The sequence below is a fragment of the Bos indicus x Bos taurus genome, chromosome 1, assembly GCF_003369695.1.
Source record: "Bos indicus x Bos taurus breed Angus x Brahman F1 hybrid chromosome 1, Bos_hybrid_MaternalHap_v2.0, whole genome shotgun sequence".
In the NCBI taxonomy this organism is placed as follows: Eukaryota; Metazoa; Chordata; class Mammalia; order Artiodactyla; family Bovidae; genus Bos; species Bos indicus x Bos taurus.
Genome location: NC_040076.1, coordinates 117,844,480 through 117,866,494, shown reverse-complemented (window position 1 = coordinate 117,866,494; position 22,015 = coordinate 117,844,480). Strand labels below are relative to the sequence as shown.

At 40.5% G+C, this 22,015-nt stretch overlaps 1 protein-coding gene across 1 annotated transcript; it reads right to left on the bottom strand.

Moving 5' to 3' along the window:
* Nucleotides 1-9,956: 9,956 nt before the first annotated feature.
* COMMD2 (COMM domain containing 2) lies at nucleotides 9,957-21,257 on the bottom strand. The gene is made up of 5 exons (XM_027543668.1): nucleotides 21,121-21,257; nucleotides 20,948-21,025; nucleotides 20,251-20,333; nucleotides 14,582-14,755; nucleotides 9,957-11,868 (listed from the first exon to the last, which is right to left on the bottom strand). Exons 1-5 carry the CDS (start codon nucleotides 21,185-21,187, stop codon nucleotides 11,671-11,673), a joined length of 600 nt encoding a protein of 199 aa, XP_027399469.1. The 5' UTR covers nucleotides 21,188-21,257; the 3' UTR covers nucleotides 9,957-11,670.
* Nucleotides 21,258-22,015: the final 758 nt, after the last annotated feature.

The following is a 22,015-nucleotide window of genomic DNA, read 5'->3' as shown; positions in this document are numbered from 1 at the left end:
AAGCAGGGTGACAATATACAGCCTTGACGTACTCCTTTTCCTATTTGGAACCAGTCTTTTTTTCCATGTCCAGTTCTAACTGTTGCTTCCTGACCTGCATACAGATTTCTCAAGAGGCAGATCAGGTGGTCTGGTATTCTCATCTCTTTTAGAATTTTCCACAGTTTATTGTGATCCCCACAGTCAAAGGCTTTGGCATAGTCAATAAAGCAGAAATAGATGTTTTTCTGGAACTCTCTTGCTTTTTCCATGATCCAGCGGATGTTGGCAATTTGATCTCTGGTTCCTCTGCCTTTTCTAAAATCAGCTTGAACATTAGGAAGTTCATGGTTCACGTATTGCTGAAGCCTGGCTTGGAGATGAGCATTACTTTACTAGCACATGAGATGAGTGCAATTGTGTGGTAGTTTGAGCATTCTTTGGCATTGGCTTTCTTTGGGATTGGAATGAAAAAAAACTGACCTTTTCCAGTCCTGTGGCCACTGCTGAGTTTTCCAAATTTGCTGGCATATTGAGTGCAGAACTTTCACAGCATCATCTTTCAGGATTTGAAAGAGCTCAACTGGAATTCCATCACCTCCACTAGCTTTGTTCATAGTGATGCTTTCTAAGGCCCACTTGACTTCACATTCCAGGATGTCTGGCTCTAGGTCAGTGATCACACCATCGTGTTTATCTGGGTCATGAAGCTCTTTTTTGTATAGCTCTCCTGTGTATTCTTGCCACCTCTTCTTAATATCTTCTGCTTCTGTTAGGTCCATACTATTTCTGTCCTTTATCGAGCCCATCTTTGCATGAACTATTCCCTTGGTATCTCTAATTTTCTTGAAAAGATCTCTAGTCTTTCCCATTCTGTTGTTTTCCTCTATTTCTTTGAATTGATCACTGAGGGAGGCTTTCTTATCTCTTCTTGCTATTCTTTGGAACTCTGCATTCAGATGCTTATATCTTTCCTTTTCTGCTTTGCTTTTCGCTTCTCTTCTTTTCACAGCTATTTGTAAGGCCTCCCCAGACAGCCATTTTGCTTTTTTGCATTTCTTTTCCATGGGGATGGTCTTGATCCCTGTCTCCTGTACAATGTCACGAACCTCATTCCATAGTTCATCAGGCACTCTGTCTATCAGATCTAGTCCCTTAAATCTATTTCTCACTTCCACTGTAGAATCATAAGGGATTTGATTTAGGTCATACCTGAATGGTCTAGTGGATTTCCCTACTTTCTTCAATTTAAGTCTGAATTTGGCAATAAGGAGCTCATGATCTGAGTCACAGTCAGCTCCCGGTCTTGTTTTTACTGACTGTATAGAGCTTCTCCATCTTTGGCTGCAAAGAATATACTCCATCTGATTTCCGTGTTGACCATCTGGTGATGTCCATGTGTAGAGTCTTCTCTTGTGTTGTTGGAAGAGGGTGTTTGCTATGACCAGTGCAATCTCTTGGCAAAACTCTATTAGTCTTTGCCCTGCTTCATTCTGTACTCCAAGGCCAAATTTGCCTGTTACTCCAGGTGTTTCTTGACTTCCTACTTTTGCATTCCAGTCCCCTATAATGAAAAGGACATCTTTTTTGGGTGTTAGTTCTAAAAGGTCTTGTAGGTCTTCGTAGAACCGTTCAACTTCAGCTTCTTCAGCATTCTGTTGTTCTGTCGTTTTTGAGATTGCATCCAAGTACTGCATTTCAAACTCTTTTGTTGACCACGATGGCTACTCCATTTCTCCTAAGGGATTCCTGCACACAGTAGTAGATATAATTGTCATCTGAGTTAAATTCACACATTCCAGTCCCTTTTAGTTCGTTGATTCCTAGAATGTTGATGTTACGTTCACTCTTGCCATCTCCTGTTTGACCACTTCCAATTTGCCTTGATTCATGGACCTGACATTCCAGGTTCCTATGCAATATTGCTCTTCACAGCATTGAACCTTGCTTCTATCACCAGTCACATCCACAACTGGGTACTGTTTTTGCTTTGGCTCCATCCCTTCATTCTTTCTGGAGTTATTTCTCCACTGATCTCCAGTAGCATATTGGGCACCTATCGACCCAGGGAGTTCCTCTTTCAGTATCCTATCATTTTGCCTTTTCATACTGTTCATGGGGTTCTCAAGGCAAGAATACTGAAGTGGTTTGCCATTCCCTTCTCCAGTGGACCACATTCTGTCAGACCTCTCCACCATGACCCGTCTGAGGAGCGGCGGCTGTGTGGGCACAGGAGGGCCGAGAGGAGCTACTCCATGTTCAAGGTCAGGAGGGGCGACTTCATCCAAGGTAAGGAGCAGCAGCTGTGCTTTGCTGGAGCAGCCATGAAGAGATACCCCACGTCCAAGGTAAGAGAAACCCAAGTAAGACGGTAGGTGTTGCGAGAGGGCATCAGAGGGCAGACAGACTGAAACCATAATCACAGAAAACTAGCCAATCTGATCACACAGACCACAGCCTTGTCTAACTCAATGAAACTAAGCCATGCCGTGTGGGGCCACCCAAGTCGGACAGGTCATGGTGGAGAGGTCTGACAGAATGTGGTCCACTGGAGTATATATTGTACAATTCTACTTATTTGAAACATCCAGAAGAGGCAAATCTGCAGGAAGTAGATTAGTGGTTGTCAGGGACTAGAGGGAGGAGGAAGTGGGGAGTGATTCCTCATGGATATGTGTTTCTTTCTGGAGGGGTGAAAATGTTCTGTGATCAGATAGTGGTGACCATGGCTGCACAACTTTGTGAATATTCCAAACCGCAGTGAACTGCACTTTGAAAGGGTGAATTTTATGTTATTTAAATTATTTCTCAAAAAAATAATTTTTAAAAGGAGGGAAGAACTTCTCTGGTCATCCAGAGGTTGAGAGTCCATGCTCCTAATGCAGGGGGCACAGGTTCAATTCCTGGTTGGGAATTGAACCACACCACATGGCCAAAGAAATAAAATTTAAATTAAAAAAAGGGGTGGGGAGGAGGCTTTCGAGGTTTGGCATGAAAAGAAATTGTTCCAAGTGCCTAAGAAAGGCATGGAATTTGGTATTTATGTCTAGGCAAAGAGTGGAAGAATAAAAGGCACGGGAAGGGATACCAAATAATTACACCCTTAAGGTCCTAAACATTAAAAAAAAATTTTTAATTATATTGCTCATATTGTGAAACAAATAATTTTCTCCTTTTGGAAAGTACATGGTGACTCGCTCATTTTTTTAAGTACGAAAAAAGTTATCTATGGCCTTTCTCAGTTCTTTTAGTTTATGTATTGTGGAACAGTCTTGCTGCAAATCAAGTAATTTTATTTTGCTGCAGGACTTACACTCACTTGAGCTTTGTAAGGGCTTTTTATTTATTTGGACTAAAAGCATATGGTTTGCAGACCATGCCAGAAAATCAAATCCTAACCATCTATACTTGCTCCAGTGAAACTCAAAGACTTCCCTGGATTTTCTTTTCCTCATTCTCTGAATTTTAATCTGTGTGATTTTAGCCTTTGAGTTAACTGAGAAGCCTTTTCGTTCTGTGCACTAAGCACATTCCTTCAAAGCCACAGGCATCCACTTCTCATTGGATTTATGACAATCACAACATCGGCACGCAGGTATTAAAAAAACTCCATTTGCTTTGCCCATCACACCTCTGGTTACCTCAGGAAACCCCTCTTCGGTAGAAAAGGAGTAAAGATAATTTCTGCCATCCAAACCATGTCCAAGCACTCCAGAGCATTCTGCAGTCATGTGCCTTTTCTTATGCACATTTCTGCAGCTCTAGCTATTGAATCATACTAGGAGTTTTGCTTTCCAGAAGAAGGTGGACTTCCAAGGAAAAATGGTTCCAACAGACAGCCACCCAAAGGAACTTCCCTTCGGCAGAATAGCCCCCTGCCCCCTAGGATACTCCTTTCTGTAGCCTGATGAGTTTATGAATTAAATGATTTTCAAGGATGGAATGGCCTGAGAGCATTCTAAACTTTACAACTTTACCCTTTGTTCAACACACAACACAGATCATTCCAAGTATTTAATATTTAACACAACGGAGGCACTGACTTTGTAAAAAGAGCTAGAAAAGGTTTTAAAATTTGCTTTGTTTTCCTATCAGCACAATGCCATACATAAATGGGTGGATCAGAGTTCAAAGTAAAAGAGTAAAGACTAAGAAAAATAAAGAATAAAAGAGGTAAAGGATCTCACGAAGTTTGTGAGAAAGGGCAAAAACCCTTCTCTGTGTTGCCTCTCTTTGTAGCTGGTCATTGGACAGACTGTTCTGTGAGACTAGAGATGATAATGGCAGGAGAGGAAGATGAAAATTGTGGTCTTTGCAACTAAAAAGCATCAATTTAGCTTCAAGTACAATAAAAGTGCATGGCCTCTCATTCTGACAGTTACACAATTATTTCTAATGAAACAATTTACACTACACTTAAAAAATTATCTTATAAAAAGTTGTAAATTGATTAATGCAGATATCTATATTCCTGATGTTCCTTTTTATTTTAGGCCCATTAAGAAAATGAAATGACTTTTCCCATGTTTCCCTATTATAGTAAGTAGACTCTTATGGACTCATGGCTACCAAACATAATTAAGTCATTTGAGTTCCTGGGCAGAGAAGACTAGAACTATATAAAGAGCCATTAATATTCAAGTGACAAAGCCACCCAATATATGTGTTTTACTGCCATAAAGCATATCATTGTTTTCTCATCTTGAAAGAGTATACACTATTTTGCAAAGCCGAGAAACAGTGGGTTTCTTCTGCTTTTATAATTAAAACATTGTTCTCAAAGTTTGCAAAGCTCACTGAAGTAACCACACTAATGGTGAAGCTCGGCTTGCTCGTTTTGCTGTAAAGGAAAGTATGTAGGTTTGAGCATAACTGTCACGGTGGTTTTAAAAACGAGTATGTTTAAACTAGAGGCAATATAGTACTACACCCTTGTACCAAAGTATTTTCTACTTGTAGGGAAAGAAAGGAAAAGAGATGACAGTTACCAATCACTGTGTAAACCATGGAAGGGTAAGCTAAAGCGAGATTTAAACATATATTAAAAAAAAAAAAAGTACAGAGAACAGTATGTAAAGTATAGTAGGAAGGCTTTAATATAACAGTGGACAGATCTTCCTAATCATGAAGGCTGTGAGAACTACAAAGAAGTATTATGTTTTCCTGTGGAGATTAAAAACTCCATTTAGATATAATATTACCGAGAAAAAAGAGAGCTGGCTTAGCTAGTGCCTTGAAATTCTCATGTTTCTTTCCCTAGCATGGAGGGAAAAGGACAGAAGAAAAAAAAAAAAAAAGGACTCTGGACCAAGCCTATCGGTAAAACCCTCAGCCTGTCTACCTGAGTCCTTTGGGGACTAGGCAGTTTTGAATAGCTGAGTTTTCTGGAGAGTTATGTGTGTATCATTCTGAGAATTAAAATTTTGTTTTAATTTTTTTAAACTTTTGGTTGTGCTGGGTCTCTGTTACTGAATGGGCTTTTCTTTAGTTTTGAAGAGTGGCGGCTACTCTCTAGTTGCCCTGTGTGGGCTTCTCATTGCAGTGGTTTCTCTTGCTGTGGAGCAAGAGCTCCAGGGCACTTGAGCTTCAGGATTTGGGGGTCCATAGGCTCAGTAGTTTCGGCTCCTGGGCTCTAGAGCACAGGCTCGATAACTGTGCACAGGCTTAAGTTGCTCCAAGGAATTTGGGATCTTCCTAGATCAGGGATTGAACCCGTGTCTCCTGAACTGGCAGGTGGATTCTTTATGACTGAGCCACAATGGAGGCCCCTAAGAATTAAAAATTTTTCAATAAAAGTACTACTAAAAATGTATTTAAGTTCCCTGATCTTTATTCTTCTTTAGACTTCAAAAAAATTTTTTTAATACAAGTTAAACTCAGTAAGAGAAACCCAAGTAAGACGGTAGGTGTTGCAAGAGGGCATTAGAGGGCAGACACACGGAAACCATACTCACAGGAAACTAGTCAATATAATCACGCTAGGACCACAGCCTTGTCTAGCTCAATGAAACTAAGCCATGCCCGTGGGGCAAGCCAAGATGGGCAGGTCATGGTGGAGAGGTCTGACAGAATGTGGTCCACTGGAGAAGGGAATGGCAAACCACTTCAGTATTCTTGCCTTGAGAACCCCATGAGCAGTATGAAAAGGCAAAATGATAGGATACTGAAAGAGGAACTCCCCAGGTCAGTAGGTGCCCAATATGCTACTGGAGATCAGTGGAGAAATAACTCCAGAAAGAATGAAGGGATGGAGCCAAAGCAAAAACAATACCCAGCTGTGGACGTGACTGGTGATAAAAGCAAGGTCCGATGCTGTAAAGAGCAATATTGCATAGGAACCTGGAATGTCAGGTCCATGAATCAAGGCAAATTGGAAGTGGTCAAACAAGAGATGGCAAGAGTGAATGTCAACATTCTAGGAATCAGCGAACTCAAATGGACTGCAACAGGTGAATTTAACTCAGATGACCATTATATCTACTACTACGGACAGGAATCCCTCAGAAGAAATGGAGTAGCCATCATGGTCAACAAGAGAGTTCAAAATGCAGTACTTGGATGCAATCTCAAAAATGACAGAATGATCTCTGTTTGTCTCCAAGGCAAACCATTCAATATCACGGTAATCCAAGTCTATGTCCCAACCAGCAACGCTGAAGAAGCTGAAGTTGAATGGTTCTGTGAAGACCTACAAGACCTTTTAGAACTAACACCCAAAAAAGATGTTCTTTTCATTATAGGGGACTGGAATGCAAAAGTAGGAAGTTAAGAAACACCTGGAGTAACATGCAAATTTGGCCTTGGAGTACAGAATGAAGCGGGGCAAAGACTAATATAGTTTTGCCAAGAAAATGCACTGGTCATAGCAAACACCCTCTTCCAACAACACAAGAGAAGACTCTACACATGGACATCACCAGATGGTCAACACCGAAATCAGATTGATTACGTTCCTTGCAGCCAAAGATGGAGAAGCTCTATACAGTCAACAAAAACTAGACTGGGAGCTGACTGTGGCTCAGACTATGAACTCCTTATTACCAAATTCAGACTGAAATTGAAGAAAGTAGGGAAAACCACTAGACCATTCAAGTATGACCTAAATCAAATCCCTTATGATTCTACAGTGGAAGTGAGAAATAGATTTAAGGGACTAGATCTGATAGACAGAGTGCCTGATGAACTATGGAATGAGGGTCGTGACATTGTGCACGAGACAGGGATCAAGACCATCCCCATGGAAAAGAAATGCAAAAAAGCAAAATGGCTGTCTGGGGAGGCCTTACAAATAGCTGTGAAAAGAAGAGAAGTGAAAAGCAAAGCAGAAAAGGAAAGATATAAGCATCTGAATGCAGAGTTCCAAAGAATAGCAAGAAGAGATAAGAAAGCCTCCCTCAGTGATCAATTCAAAGAAATAGAGGAAAACAACAGAATGGGAAAGACTAGAGATCTTTTCAAGAAAATTAGAGATACCAAGGGAACATTTCATGCAAAGATGGGCTCGATAAAGGACAGAAATGGTACAGACCTAACAGAAGCAGAAGATATTAAGAAGAGGTGGCAAGAATACACAGAAGAACTGTACAAAAAAGATTTTCACGACCCAGATAATCACGATGGTATGATCACTGACCTACAGCCAGACATCCTGGAATGTGAAGTCAAGTGGGCCTTAGAAAGCATCACTACAAACAAAGCTAGTGGAGGTGATGGCATTCCAGTTGAGCTCTTTCAAATCCTGAAAGATGATGCTGTGAAAGTGCTGCACTCAATGTGCCAGCAAATTTGGAAAACTCAGCAGTGGCCACAGGACTGGAAAAGGTCAGTTTCCATTCCAATCCCAAAGAAAGGCAATGACAAAGAATGCTCAAACTACCACACAATTGCACTCATCTCACATGCTAGTAAAATAATGCTCAAAATTCTCCAAGCCAGGCTTCAGCAATACGTGAACTGTGAACTTCCTGATGTTCAAGCTGGTTTTAGAAAAGGCAGAGGAACCAGAGATCAAATTGCCAACATCCGCTGGATCATGGAAAAAGCAAGAGAGTTCCAGAAAAACATCTATTTCTGCTTTCTTGACTATGCCAAAGCCTTTGACTGTGTGGATCACAATAAACTGTGGAAAATTCTGAAAGAGATGGGAATACCAGACCACCTGATCTGCCTCTTGAGAAATCTGTATGCAGGTAAGGAAGCAACAGTTAGAACTGAACATGGAAAAAAAGACTGGTTCCAAATAGGAAAAGGAGTACATCAAGGCTGTATATTGTCACTCTGCTTATTTAACTTCTATGCAGAGTAGATCATGAGAAACGCTGGACTGGAAGAAGCACAAGCTGGAATCAAGATTGCTGGGAGAAATATCAATAACCTCAGATATGCAGATGACACCACCCTTATGGCAGAAAATGAAGAGTAACTAAAAGCCTCTTGATGAAAGTGAAAGTGGAGAGTGAAAAAGTTGGCTTAAAGCTCAACATTCAGAAAACAAAGATCATGGCATCTGGTCCCATCATTTCATGGGAAATAGATGGGGAAACTGTGGAAACAGTGTCAGACTTTTATTTTTGGGGGCTCCAAAATCACTGTAGATGGTGACTGCAGCCATGAAATTAAAAGATGCTTACTCCTTGGAAGGAAAGTTATGACCAACCTAGATAGCATATTGAAAAGCAGAGACATTACTTTGCCAACAAAGGTCCGTCTAGTCACGGCCATGGTTTTTCCTGTGGTCATGTACGGATGTGAGAGTTGGACTGTGAACAAGGCTGAGTGCCGAAGAATTGATGCTTTTGAACTGTGGTGTTGGCGAAGACTCTTGAGAGTCCCTTGAACTGCAAGGAGATCCAAACAGTCCATTCTGAAGATCAGCCCTGGGATTTCTTTGGAAGGAATGATACTAAAGCTGAAACTCCAGTACTTTGGCCACCTCATGTGAAGAGTTGACTCATTGGAAAAGACTCTGATGCTGGGAGGGATTGGGGGCAAGAGGAGAAGGGGACGACAGAGGACGAGATGGCTGGATGGCATCAATGACTCGATGGACATGAGTCTGAGTGAACTCTGGGAGTTGGTGATGGACAGGGAGGCCTGGTGTGCTGAGATTCATGGAGTTGCAAAGAGTTGGATATGACTGAGCAACTGAACTAACTAACTAAACTCAGTACAGAAATTAAGAAGGCAAAGAAAGTCATAATCCTACCACCCAGAAACCACTAGGTAACATTTTCTCTCAGTTCCTTAAATAGAGTGTTTTAGACAGAATTCAGGTTATAAAATAATGAGACCCTCAGACCACATTAGTATATTCTAAAGTCCTATATTATACTGAACATTTTATATGCATGGTTTTATCTGGTCTCTACAAGCCAATGAGATAGGTGTTATAATTCCTATTTTAGAGATGAAGAAAACAAAGCTTTGAGAATTTATCAAGGATCTATAAGAAGCCAGAAAAACTAAATTTAAATCCTTTTGTCCATTCCCAAAGACTGATTTCTCATAGGATCATACCCTAAAGGGCAACATACTATTGTACATTTTAAAGGTTCCCACACAAGTATCTTTTACACACTTTTAAAAAAATTAATTTAATTGGAACTAACTACTTTACAATATTGCTTTACACACTGTTAATGATTTTTCAAACTTTCCTTAGTATCAGGTTCTCATTTTCCAGTTTTCACAAAAGTCTGTTTTCTTCTTATAGTATCCACATCACTTTCTAGTTTGCTGTTTTAAATTTACTCAAGCTTGGAAAATCAATAACAAAATAAACTCAAGGAAATTTGTGACACACAAAGGAGACTTCCAATGGGTGAAGTATATGTAGACTTTGTAATTACATATATTGATTATTCCCTACTCACAGAGCTGTTCTGAGAAATGACATGTTACCATTCTGGCTTTGAGACTTAAGAGCTATTATACTGAAGTCTAAACATGCACCAGCAAATCCTAAAAAATACACACACTCGTAATCCAAAATGTTTTAATAAACATTTAGATAGTTACGGATGGAAAGGCATATCCCAGAGTCAAGAAACTGGTCATATAGGAGAGTAGAATAGTGACTGCATCTGCAGAAAATATCTTCATATACAAACTACAAAAAAATAATTGTTCCATAAAACAAACAAGGCAGAGGACTGGGTAAGGGTGTGGAATGTTCAAACAAGAAAAGGAAGAGGCTCATTAGATGCTCTGTGGGGAAAAAAAAAAAAAAGGTGAGTCCCAGATTCAAAAGGAAGACTGCTCCCAACTCATTCTGGCCCCCAAAAGCAAAGAACATCAGAAAGAATAACAAAGCACAGAGACTGCGGACAAGGGGTTTTTGATCAGTTCACCAAGTCTTGTCTGACTCTTCATGACCCCATGGACTGCAGCATGTCAGGCCTCCCTGTCCCCCACCATCTCCTGGAGTTTGCCCAAATTCATGTCCATTGCATCAGTGATGCCATCCAACTATCTCACCCTCTGTCGTCCTCTTCTTCTCTGGAGAAGGGAACGGCAAACCACCCCAGTATATTTGCCATGAGAACCCCATAAAGTGTAATTTAAAAAAGGGGAGTTTGATACAAATAAGAAAAAGAGACTAACACATGCTTTGTCATTTTGCTTGGGATAAGAATAGTGGATATAGAGGAAGAATAAAAGTTGCCCTAAGAAGACACAAGGATATTATTTCAATTTTGGCTGGAGTCAGCCCTGCTTATCTTCACCCAATGTGGACAAATAAGAAGCCTCACAGAGCTATTTTTATTGTATAAGCTTGGCAGGCATGATGCTTTTAACCTGATGACATATGCTACAATTTCATGTAACATGTAAAGTTTCCTCTTATTTGTGAGGTTGTTAACATGAAAGCTTCATTAATCAAGTTATCACTATAACTAAAAATTATCTGAGTATAGTTTGCTTATAGCTACTTTGCAAGTGCATAACATGTTTTTTCCATGTTCTTAAGATAATTAAGAACTGATTACAGTATGCCTGCATCCATTGTTTATAAATGTCGAATGGCAGTGTGTCTCTTAGATGCTTTGGTAATAGGGAAAAAAATTAATCCTTGATAAACTACAATATATTCACACAAATTTGAGTACTATTTAAGCTTATTAGCATGGCAACTTAAACTTAAACAACAAGGTAAGTACTTAGTATATTCACAGCCAAATAAAATACATGAACTGCCTAAAAAATGTTGCCTTTAAAAAATTCATATTCACTTCCCACTATTCTGTGGCTATTAACATCATGGTGTGCTTTAAAGTCAAAAACATTAAATTGTCTAGAAATACTATGAATAGTAATAGAATTACACTGTGAACTTTAAGTTTAGATCAATAAGGAGGAAAACAATAAACTAGTCAGGAAAAGCATCAAAAAAATATAGTCATTTATATACACAGAGGATTTGAACAGTATAGATTCACTTTCAGTTGATTCAATCCTATTTACACATTTACGACACAAACTACATCTTAACTCAAGAAACTGACCATATTTAGCACCGAGAAAGAAACTTCACTTAGCCTGTGATCATGACCTCAGTATCTTGACATAGGAAAAGAAATTTTATGAAATCTCTATGCATTTATCACTATCAACTTAAAAAATTGTTTTGAAAAATAACTACTGCGTATCATCAATTCACAAGTGATTCCGGAGGAAGAAAACAAATTGGGACTACTTGATATTGCGCACGACTCTCCTACAGTGGTTTGTTTTCATCTCCTCCAAGGCTTGTTCCAACTGCTGAACCAAGTGCAGCAGGGTGGCTGGGTCTGTCTGCAGAACTTGGGTGTTGTGATCTCCATTCTGATTAAGGTGGAGCTTTATAGTCACTGATGGTTTAATCTGTTGCCTGAGGCTTCTGCTTGCAAGCTTAATTTTAAATGGAATAAAAGCATAATGACTATTTAACAATCATGCTGAACATATGAATAATGACATTATACCATACACAAAAATTGAATTTCAGATAAATCACAGACTTCAAAATGAACAGTAAACTTCAAAATCTTTGGGGGAAAAAAAAAAACTACAATGTATAGGTAGTCATACAGTATGCAAGGATTTCTTAAACATGATATAAAAACAAAAATCATAAATAAAAACTGATAAACTGAAATGAATTAAAATTATTAAAATTTCTTGGAAAGATATCTAAAAATAGTGGGAAAAAAACAAGCCACAACCTGAGAAAAGATACTGTGTAACACATAAAACCAAAAAAAAGTATCAAGAATGTATGAAGAAGTGTTCTGATTTAATAAAACCCCCACAAAACCAAGAAAATTGTACAGAAGATCTATGAAAGCACTTTGCAAAAGTAATAAAAATAGATAAACACAGGAAATACATTCAACTTTATTAGAAAATGGCCAATAAAATCATGCTGTTTTATCAGACTGGCAAGAATTAGAAACCTGCCCATAAGGAGCACTGTGAAGTGATGGTAATGAAAACTCATCCACTGCTGGTGAGAGTGATGAGAGAATTACTTTGGAAAACAGATAAATTACCAGCAATTCCACTCCTAGGTACATATCGTAAACTCTTACACATATACACATATTCATAACAGTATTTGTTTCCAAGAGCCAAAAGCTAGACATATCTCAAATATTCTTTACCAACAGAATGGATAAATTGAGAATATTCATACCATGAAATGCTTACTAAATGACGGGGAAAAGAAGTAAACTATAGCAACCTGAACTGTCATCAATAAATCTAAAAAGAAAATGTTTAATCAAAAAAGCAAGTTGCATATGCCTTCAAGGAGCCTGCTGCTGCTGCTGCTGCTGCTGCTAAGTTGCTTCAGTCGTGTCCGACTCTGTGCGATGCCATAGACGGCAGCCCACCAGGCTCCCCCGTCCCTGGGATTCTCCAGGCAAGAATTCTGGAGTGGGTTGCCATTTCCTCCTCCAATGCATGAAAGTGAAAAGTGAAAGTGAAGTCGCTTAGCCGTGTCTGACTTCTAGCGACCCCATGGACTGCAGCCCACCAGGCTCCTCCGTCCATGGGATTTTCCAGGCAAGAGTACTGGAGTGGGGTGCCATTGCCTTCTCCTTCAAGGAGCCTATAATCTGCTTTATACCTTCTCCTGTGTTAATATATATTCAAGCACTCAACACACTGGGATACAATTGCTAAGCTTGTCTAGCTGAATTTCTGTAACCTATTCGGACCACTCAAATCAGAAGAATCTACTATTACAGCGGTTTACAAACGTTATTACACATTAGAATTACCTGGGTGACAAGGGAGCTTTAAAAAATCCTGATGCCCAGGTAAAACTCTGTACCAATAAATCAGAACCTCTGGGGCAGAACACAAATATCAGAATTTTTTTAAAGCTCCCTAAATCATTTCAATGTGCAGTCAAGTTTGGGAACTAGGGGGCTATCCCACATATTCATGTGTTCACTCTCAGATTCATGTGGGCCTTTACAACTTATGCTGTCTCCTCTCTCAATAATATTACCCTGGTTTTCTCCATTCATTTCTTTTTCTGAAATTTACCCTTCTTTTATTGATGCTTTTCTGGAACATGCCAGTGTACACTGAACTACATGAGATACAGCTTTTCTGAAATACTCAGAAGTACCTTTATTTATACAATTATATTCTTTTTTCCTCTCCAGAACCTTATTTCACAACTATCTTTAATTACTAGTTATTTTGAGACATCTAATATGACTAAACAAATAATATCTTTTCTAGCTGAGAAAGTATCTTACAATTCTGGTTCCCAAAGCATTCAGCACAGTCCTAATCAGTGATTGGATGGCATTCAATAAACACTTCTTAACTAGCTTATCTGTCACTGCTTGAGAAAGGGCTGCATGCAATGTCTGAAAATTCCTTTTTGGTTGTGTACGTGGCTTTAAAAACAACCCAATCTCATAAAAAGAAGGCAGACATAGAAGAATATTTATTGAATCATTTCATGAATAGAAAGTTAAAGAACAGAAAAAAATAATCTGTGCATTAAGAGTCAGGATGCTGGTTACCTTTGAAAAGAAGGATGGGGAAGTAACTTGTAAGGCAAGAAGGATGCTTCTGAAGTGCTGATCATGGGTGCTGGTTTCATAGGTGTTTTTACCACATGATAATTCATTGGGCTATATACTGACCTGTGTACTTTTCTATAAATGTGTTTTATTTAGACAGAAAAAAGGTTTTCTAAAAGTTAAGCACCACTTTAAAAATATAGATAACCATCTGCTTTTCCAAAATAACCTATTTCTTACAAAGTTCACAAATTAAACCAATGTGAACATATTAAAAATATAAGAAAATGGGGAATTCCCTGACGGTCCAGTGGTTAGAACCCACCACTCTCACTGCCAAGAGCCTGGGTTCAATCCTTGGTTGGGGAACTAAAAAATCCCACAAATCTTGTGGTGTGGTTAGAAAAAAAAAAAAAAAAAGAAAATGAACTATTTGTGAAATGGTCTAAAAACGGACATTAAAAAACTGAAGTTTCAAACCAGAATTTGGTTAAGGTGGTAAAGAATACAATAAGTGTGAAGACATAGCCTAAAATAAATCTTATATTCTATGTCAGATTTTTTTTAAAAAGTCATACCTGTACATCCAGTCGCCATTCAAGGCTGTGGTAACTGGGAAGGTCTGGTGCCAATTCACTCAGGATAGTTCTGATCTCCTTTCTGTTGTCTAGATAAAGCTGAAGCAACAATTTGTTCAATTCTTCAGGAAATCCCAGAATAAAAACAGAGTCTTGGAAATCCAGTTCAGAAATCTAAAAATGAATCAAGTTTATCAAAATTTATGTGTCTAATAAATGCTGAAATACTGGATATACACAAAAAAATATGAATTCTATTCTGTCTAGTAAAAGAAACAACACTCCTTAGTAAAAGGCAACCTCTGTCCACTATTCCGAGTTTTTGATACATGAAAATAAAAATAAGCAACAAAAGCAAAAACAAACTAATGGGACAACTTCGGATAAAAGTCTTCTGCACAGCATAGGAAAGCATCAACAAAATGAAAAGGCAACCTACTGAATGAAAGAAAAATCTGCAAATCACCTATCTAATACACAATAGCAAAATAAATAAGTAAATAAACCCATAAACAATCTGATTAAAACATGGGCAGAAGATCTGAATTCACATTTTCCAAAGAACACATATAGAAGGCCAACAGGCACATGAAAAGATGCTCAACATCACTCATCACCAGGGAAATGTAAATCAAAATGATGAGATATCACTTCACATCCACTGGAATGGAGAGTATCAAAATGACAAGAAACAAGCGTTGGTAAGGCTGTGGAGAAAAGGGAACTCCTGTACACTGTTGGCAGGAACATAAACTGGGGCAGTCACTATGTAAAACAGTATGGAGGGTCTTCAAAAAATTAAAAATAGAACTACCGTATGATCTAGTGATTCTACTTCTGCATATTTATCCAAAAAAAGCAAAAACACAAATTCGAACAGACATATGCACCCCCATGTTCCTGAAGCATCTATTTACAATGGATAAAACATGGAAACAAACTAAGTATCCATTGAACGATGAATGCATAGGGAAGTTGTGGCACACATACACAGTGGAATATTACCCAGCCATAAAGAAATGGAATCTTGCCATTTGCAACAACATGGATGGAACTTGAGGGCATTATGCTAAGTGAATTAAGTCAGACAGAAAAAGAAATACTGTACGATCTCTCTTACATGTCAAGTCTAAGACAAACAAAAAACAAAAAAAGCCCCTCAAACTCACAGATACAGAGAACAGACTGGTGGTTGCCAGAGGCAGGGGGTAGGTGGAAGAAAACGGTTTAGGTAAATCTTAGTGCGATATTCCGATGCTGACCGGACAGAGGAAAGTCATGTATTTGGTCAGCAAAGGGAGTGGGAGAGAAGGACATGGAGTCACAGATTTTGGCTATCCAATGGAACAACATTATTAGGGACCAAGCAACCCTAACATTGGCAATGACTCTCAGTAGGAAAAAAGGAAACTGCTAACAGCAGGCTTGCTTTTACTCCCTTACTGGATGCCCAACATGAGGAGGGATAAACAGGCGGAGAAAAAGTAGAGGAAGCACAATTTTTTTGTCTCTCTTCCCTTAATTGTATTTACCTCAGCCACTTTAATACTCTACTTTCCTTGTTCTTTTCCAGTTTCTGCATGCCACCCTTTTTGGGAGGGGATGTCACTGTCATTAGACTTGTTTCTATTTGTAATAGCATAGGCTTAGGTTATCTTGTCCCTTTAGCAAGTATCTCCTGAGATCCTACTATGGGATAGGTCCCATGCTAGGCATACAGAACTGAATAAATCAAATGGGCTCATTGCTGGTGAGGAGGGCTTATAGTCTTTTGGGCCAGGTGGGTTAGGTTTGTTGACCAATCACATCAGGTAGTCTGTCAGAAGATTCAACTCGACTAAATCGAAGAGCAAGAGGCTAGAGATCGATTTCGAGGAGAACAGCCAGGAAAGCTCTGAAGAGGGCCAGAAAAGATCACCTCGGGAAGCAAAAATGAGTTCCCCATATCAACTAATGGAACACAGATTTATGTGACAGAGCATTTGCTGTCAAACACCTCTAAGTGTAACATTTTAGGGAGTCTGACAAAAGGAATCTATAAAATATATTTTTATGTAGTTAACCACTCAAATAATCTAATTATTTCACCCTAATTATTAGGGTGAAACACCATAACTCAATAAGCCACACTCTGTCTTTCATCACTTCCAGCGTGACGATTTGCTATCAAAATGTTAAGCCTTTAGGGCAGTTTCCCAAATTTACCTGATCTTAAGAATCATTTAAAGCACCTTGAAAATATATTCTCAAGCCCATCTTCTGGAAAACCTGATTCAACAGGTTTGAGACAGAAACCAGGAATTTGGTTTAAAACGGTCACACAACATTCTCACTAAAAGGTAAGTCTGAGAAACAGGAGAATGGACAATATGTAAATTAAGCCCTGTGTGTGTGTGTGTGTGTGTGTGTGTGTGTGAAGTCACTTCAGTCCTGCTTGATTCTTTGCGACCCTTTGGACTGTAGCCCACCAGGCTCCTCTGTCCATGGGATTCTCCAGGCAAGAAAACTGGAGTAGATTGCCATGCCCTCCGCCAGGGGATCCTCCTGACCCAGGGATTGAACCTGAGTTTCTTATGTCTCCTGCATTGGCAGGTGGGTTCTTTACCACTAGCACCATCTGGGAAATCCCATGTAGCCAGTTGTAATTTTTCAAATATTTTTTCTATTAAGAGCATGGAGAAACAACAACTGGTACAAGATTCCCAGCCAGTATTAAAAAGGGAAAAATGTGGGAAAAAAGGAAAAAAATACTTTATTAAAATACAAAAAGAACTGCTAAAATGCCCAGTTTGCTCAATTCTCCAACAAGCTGCTGCTGCTGCTAAGTCACTTCAGTCATGTCCGACTCTGTGGGACCCCACAGACAGCAGCCCACTAGACTCCTCCATCTCTGGGATTCTCCAGGCAAGAACACTGGAGTGGGCTGCCATTTCCTGCTCCAATGCATGAAAGTGAAAAGTGAAAGTGAAGTCACTCAGTCGTGTCCAACTCGCAGTGACCCCATGGACTGACCCCACCAGGCTCCTCCGTCCATGGGACTCTCCAGGCAAGAGTACTGGAGTGGGGTGCCATTGCCTTCTCCGCTCCAATAAGCTAGATACTACTAATACACAAAAAGTTAAATCATTTCATTCTCCCTCTTCTTAGGATACACATAGTAACATGTGGAATTACAGGCAATTCTAATTTATACTAACAAGAGGTATTCATGCCAGCAGGTCACATTATAGTCAGATTATGTATGCATGGCTTCACTCAATCAATTATAAATCAGTAACATTACTGAAATGAGAAGATCCTAGCAGGACTGATATATAGAGTATATGCACTGGTTATAACAAACACCCTCTTCCAACAACACAAGAGAAGACTCTACACATGGACATCATCAGATGGTCAACACCGAAATCAGACTGATTATATTCTTTGCAGCCAAAGATGGAGAAGCTCTATACAGTCAACAAAAACAAGACAGGGAGCTGACTGTGGCTATGATCATGAACTCCTTATTGCCATATTCAGACTTAAACTGAAGAAAGTAGGGAAAACCACTAGACCATTCAAATATGACCTAAATCAAATCCCTTATGATTCTACAGTGGAAGTGAGAAATAGATTTAAGGGCCTAGATCTGATAGATAGAGTGCCTGATGAACTATGGAATGAGGTTCGTGACGTTGTACAGGAGACAGGGATCAAGACCATCCCCATGGAAAAGAAATGCAAAAAAGCAAAATGGCTGTCTGGGGAGGCCTTACAAATAGCTGTGAAAAGAGAAGCGAAAAGCAAAGGAGAAAAGGAAAGATATAAGCATCTGAATGCAGAGTTCCAAAGAATAGCAAGAAGAGATAAGAAAGCCTTCTTCAGCGATCAATGCAAAGATATAAAGGAAAACAACAGAATGGGAAAGACTAGAGACCTCTTCAAGAAAATTAGAGATACCAAGGGAACATTTCATGCAAAGATGCACTCGATAAAGGACAGAAATGGTATGGACCTAACAGAAGCAGAAGATATTAAGAAGAGATGGCAAGAATACACAGAAGAACTGTACAAAAAAGATCTTCACAACCCAGATAATCACAATGGTGTGATCACTGACCTAGAGCCAGACATCCTGGAATGTGAAGTCAAGTGGGCCTTAGAAAGCATCACTACGAACAAAGCTAGTGGAGGTGATGGAATTCCAGTTGAGCTCTTTCAAATCCTGAAAGATGATGCTGTGAAAGTGCTGCACTCAATGTGCCAGCAAATTTGGAAAACTCAGCAGTGGCCACAGGACTGGAAAAGGTCAGTTTTCATTCCAATCCCAAAGAAAGCCAATGCCAAAGAATGCTCAAACTACTGCACAATTGCACTCATCTCACATGCTAGTAAAGTAATGCTCAAAATTCTCCACTCCAGGCTTCAGCAATACGTGAACCGTGAACTTCCTGATGTTCAAGCTGGTTTTAGAAAAGGCAGAGGAACCAGAGATCAAATTGCCAACATCCGCTGGATCATGGAAAAAGCAAGAGAGTTCCAGAAAAACATCTATTTCTGCTTTCCTGACTATGCCAAAGCCTTTGACTGTGTGGATCACAATAAACTGTGGAAAATTCTGAAAGAGATGGGAATACCAGACCACCTGATCTGCCTCTTGAGAAACCTATATGCAGGTCAGGAAGCAACCGTTAGAACTGGACATGGAACAACAGACTGGTTCCAAATAGGAAAAGGAGTACGTCAAGGCTGTATATTGTCACCCTGCTTATTTAACTTCTATGCAGAGTACATCATGAGAAACGCTGGACTGGAAGAAGCACAAGCTGGAATCAAGATTGCCGGGAGAAATATCAATAGCCTCAGATATGCAGATGACACCACCCTTATGGCAGAAAGTGAAGAGGAACTCAAAAGCCTCTTGATGAAAGTGAAAGTGGAGAGTGAAAAAGTTGGCTTAAAGCTCAACATTCAGAAAACGAAGATCATGGCTCCGGTCCCATCACTTCATGGGAAATAGATGGGGAAACAGTGTCAGACTTTATTTTTCTGGGCTCCAAAATCACTGCAGATGGTGATTGCAGCCATGAAATTAAAAGACGCTTACTCCTTGGAAGGAAAGTTATGACCAACCTAGATAGCATATTGAAAAGCAGAGACATTACTTTGCCAACAAAGATCCGTCTAGTCAAGGCTATGGTTTTTCCTGTGGTCATGTATGGATGTGAGAGTTGGACTGTGAAGAAGGCTGAGCGCCGAAGAATTGATGCTTTTTAACTGTGGTGTTGGAGAAGACTCTTGAGAGTCCCTTGGACTGCAAGGAGATCCAACCAGTCCATTCTGAAGGAGATCAGCCCTGGGATTTCTTTGGAAGGAATGATGCTAAAGCTAAAACTCCAGTACTTTGGCCACCTCATGCGAGGAGCTGACTCATTGGAAAAGACTCTGATGCTGGGAGGGCTTGGGGTCAGGAGGAGAAGGGGACGACAGAGGATGAGATGGCTGGATGGCATCACTGACTCGATGGATGTGAGTCTGAGTGAACTCCGGGAGTTGGTGATGGACAGGGAGGCCTGGCGTGCTGCGATTCATGGGGTCGCAAAGAGTCGGACATCACTGAGCGACTGAACTGAACTGAAACCTCCTTAAGGTTCTGGTAATACAAAACTACCCACAAAAGCCCTTACCATGAGCTTCGAACTTTCAGTGAGGAGGTATATTAATCCTTCCACACCATGTTGGACAGTGTCACTACTCACACTGAGTTTTCCTGAAAAAGAGTAAATATTATCCATTACTCCATGTTTTCAAACACTGCAATAAAAAATAATTTTGGTAATAACCTCCTGTTCATTCGCCATTCCCAGGCAAATGCCTTCAGTTATTTCCCACCATGTAATCTGCTTTACAAAACACAGATGCGTGGAGACAATACCAGGTGTACTATCTCTCTCCTGAGCGCGCAGCTACTTCCAGCCTAACAGAAGAGACAATATCGAAAACCTCCCCTCGTCCATTGGGGGAAAAATAGTTCAGTAAAAGCAGATGTCTGAGCAACGAACAACAGCCAAACAGTTGCGTATTTATGGTTCACCGAACTATTCCACACACTTGGATGCATATAACCATCATAGTGTATCTGGCAGATGGTGTTATGTCCATTACACGCCAAAAACCACAAGCTTTAAAAAAACTCAGTATTTAGAGCACGGGCAGGATCTGCGCCCTGACTTAAGACCCCTTCTGCTTTTATTATGCCACAACGGGGGGGGGGGGGGGCGGATAAAAAACCCTTGTCCCAAGAACCCCGTCCTCTCCAGGGACATAGAGAACGGCCCACACTTCCCCGAGAAGATTGCACCGCTGTGCCTCCCCGTTTCTTACTGGCAGCGCCTTCGTAGATCTTGGGGTTCGAGCCACGCCTCAGGAACTCCACCGCAATTCGCCCAAACTCTGCGACCACTGCAACGGAAGCCAGGAGACCCTGAGCGCCAGGCGCTCCCCCGATCCCCTCCCCAGACCGCAAGGAACCACCCTCCGCCGCCGCGTGCCCTGACCCGCGCTGTCCACTTTCGGCAGGAAGGCCAGGTGCTCCTTATGCTCCTCCGACAGGTCCAGCAGCATCTTCCCTGGGTAGCCAATTTCACTGTGCAGCGACAACCCCACCCTCGCGACTTCCGGGGCCTGAGTCCAAGCGTAAAGAGGCTCCGGCGCTTCAGCGCCCGGAGGTTTGGGTTCCGGCTGAAAGCCGTCCTACACTCAAATGCCTTCCTAGGAGCAGACTGGGAGCAGGAGATCTTTCAGTTTGTAAATCAGATGTCGCCTGCGGGGCTCAGAATGCCTTGATCTGAGGAAGATGAAAATAAGTTTAAAATTCGACTCGCCCCCTTGCGGAGCTTACATTAATAATGTTGCTGCTGCTGCTGCTGCTGCTAAGTCGCTTCAGTGGTGTCCGACTCTGTGCGACCCCAGAGACGGCAGCCCACGAGGCTCCCCTGTCCCTGGGATTCTCCAGGCAAGAACACTGGAGTGGGTTGCCATTTCCTTCTCCAATGCATGAAAGGGAAAAGTGGAAGTGAAGTCGCTCAGTCGTGTCCGACTCTTAGCGACCCCATGGACTGCAGCCTACCAGGCTCCTCTGTCCATGGGATTTTCCAGGCAAGAGTACTGGAGTGGGGTGCCATTGCCTTCTCCGTACATTAATAATGTAAGTAGCTAACATTTATGAAGCACTATGTCAAGAACTGTTCTTAGGTTTATTAACTTGTTTAGAGCTCATAAGAACCTTATGAGGTAGGTACCCTTACTGTCCCCGATAGAGATAAGTAAACTGAGACAGGTCAAGCAACTGAAAGTAACTTTTTTTAGAGCTAAGTAGTTTGCACAGAGCTTCTGTATATATTATCTTACTTGATTTATCTCAATTACCATGCCATCGTTTGTACAGACAGG

What these genes read in the sequence shown, in the direction of transcription:
- COMMD2 (XM_027543668.1), bottom strand. Translation starts at nt 21,187, where the DNA reads ATGCTGCTGGACCTGTCGGAGGAGCATAAGGAGCACCTGGCCTTCCTG. An exon ending in GATCTACGAAGGCGCTGCCA is followed by an intron (nt 20,334 to 20,947) that starts GTAAGAAACGGG and finishes ACTCTTTTTCAG; the next exon opens with GAAAACTCAGTGTGAGTAGT. An exon ending in AATGGCGACTGGATGTACAG is followed by an intron (nt 11,869 to 14,581) that starts GTATGACTTTTT and finishes TTTAAAATTAAG; the next exon opens with CTTGCAAGCAGAAGCCTCAG.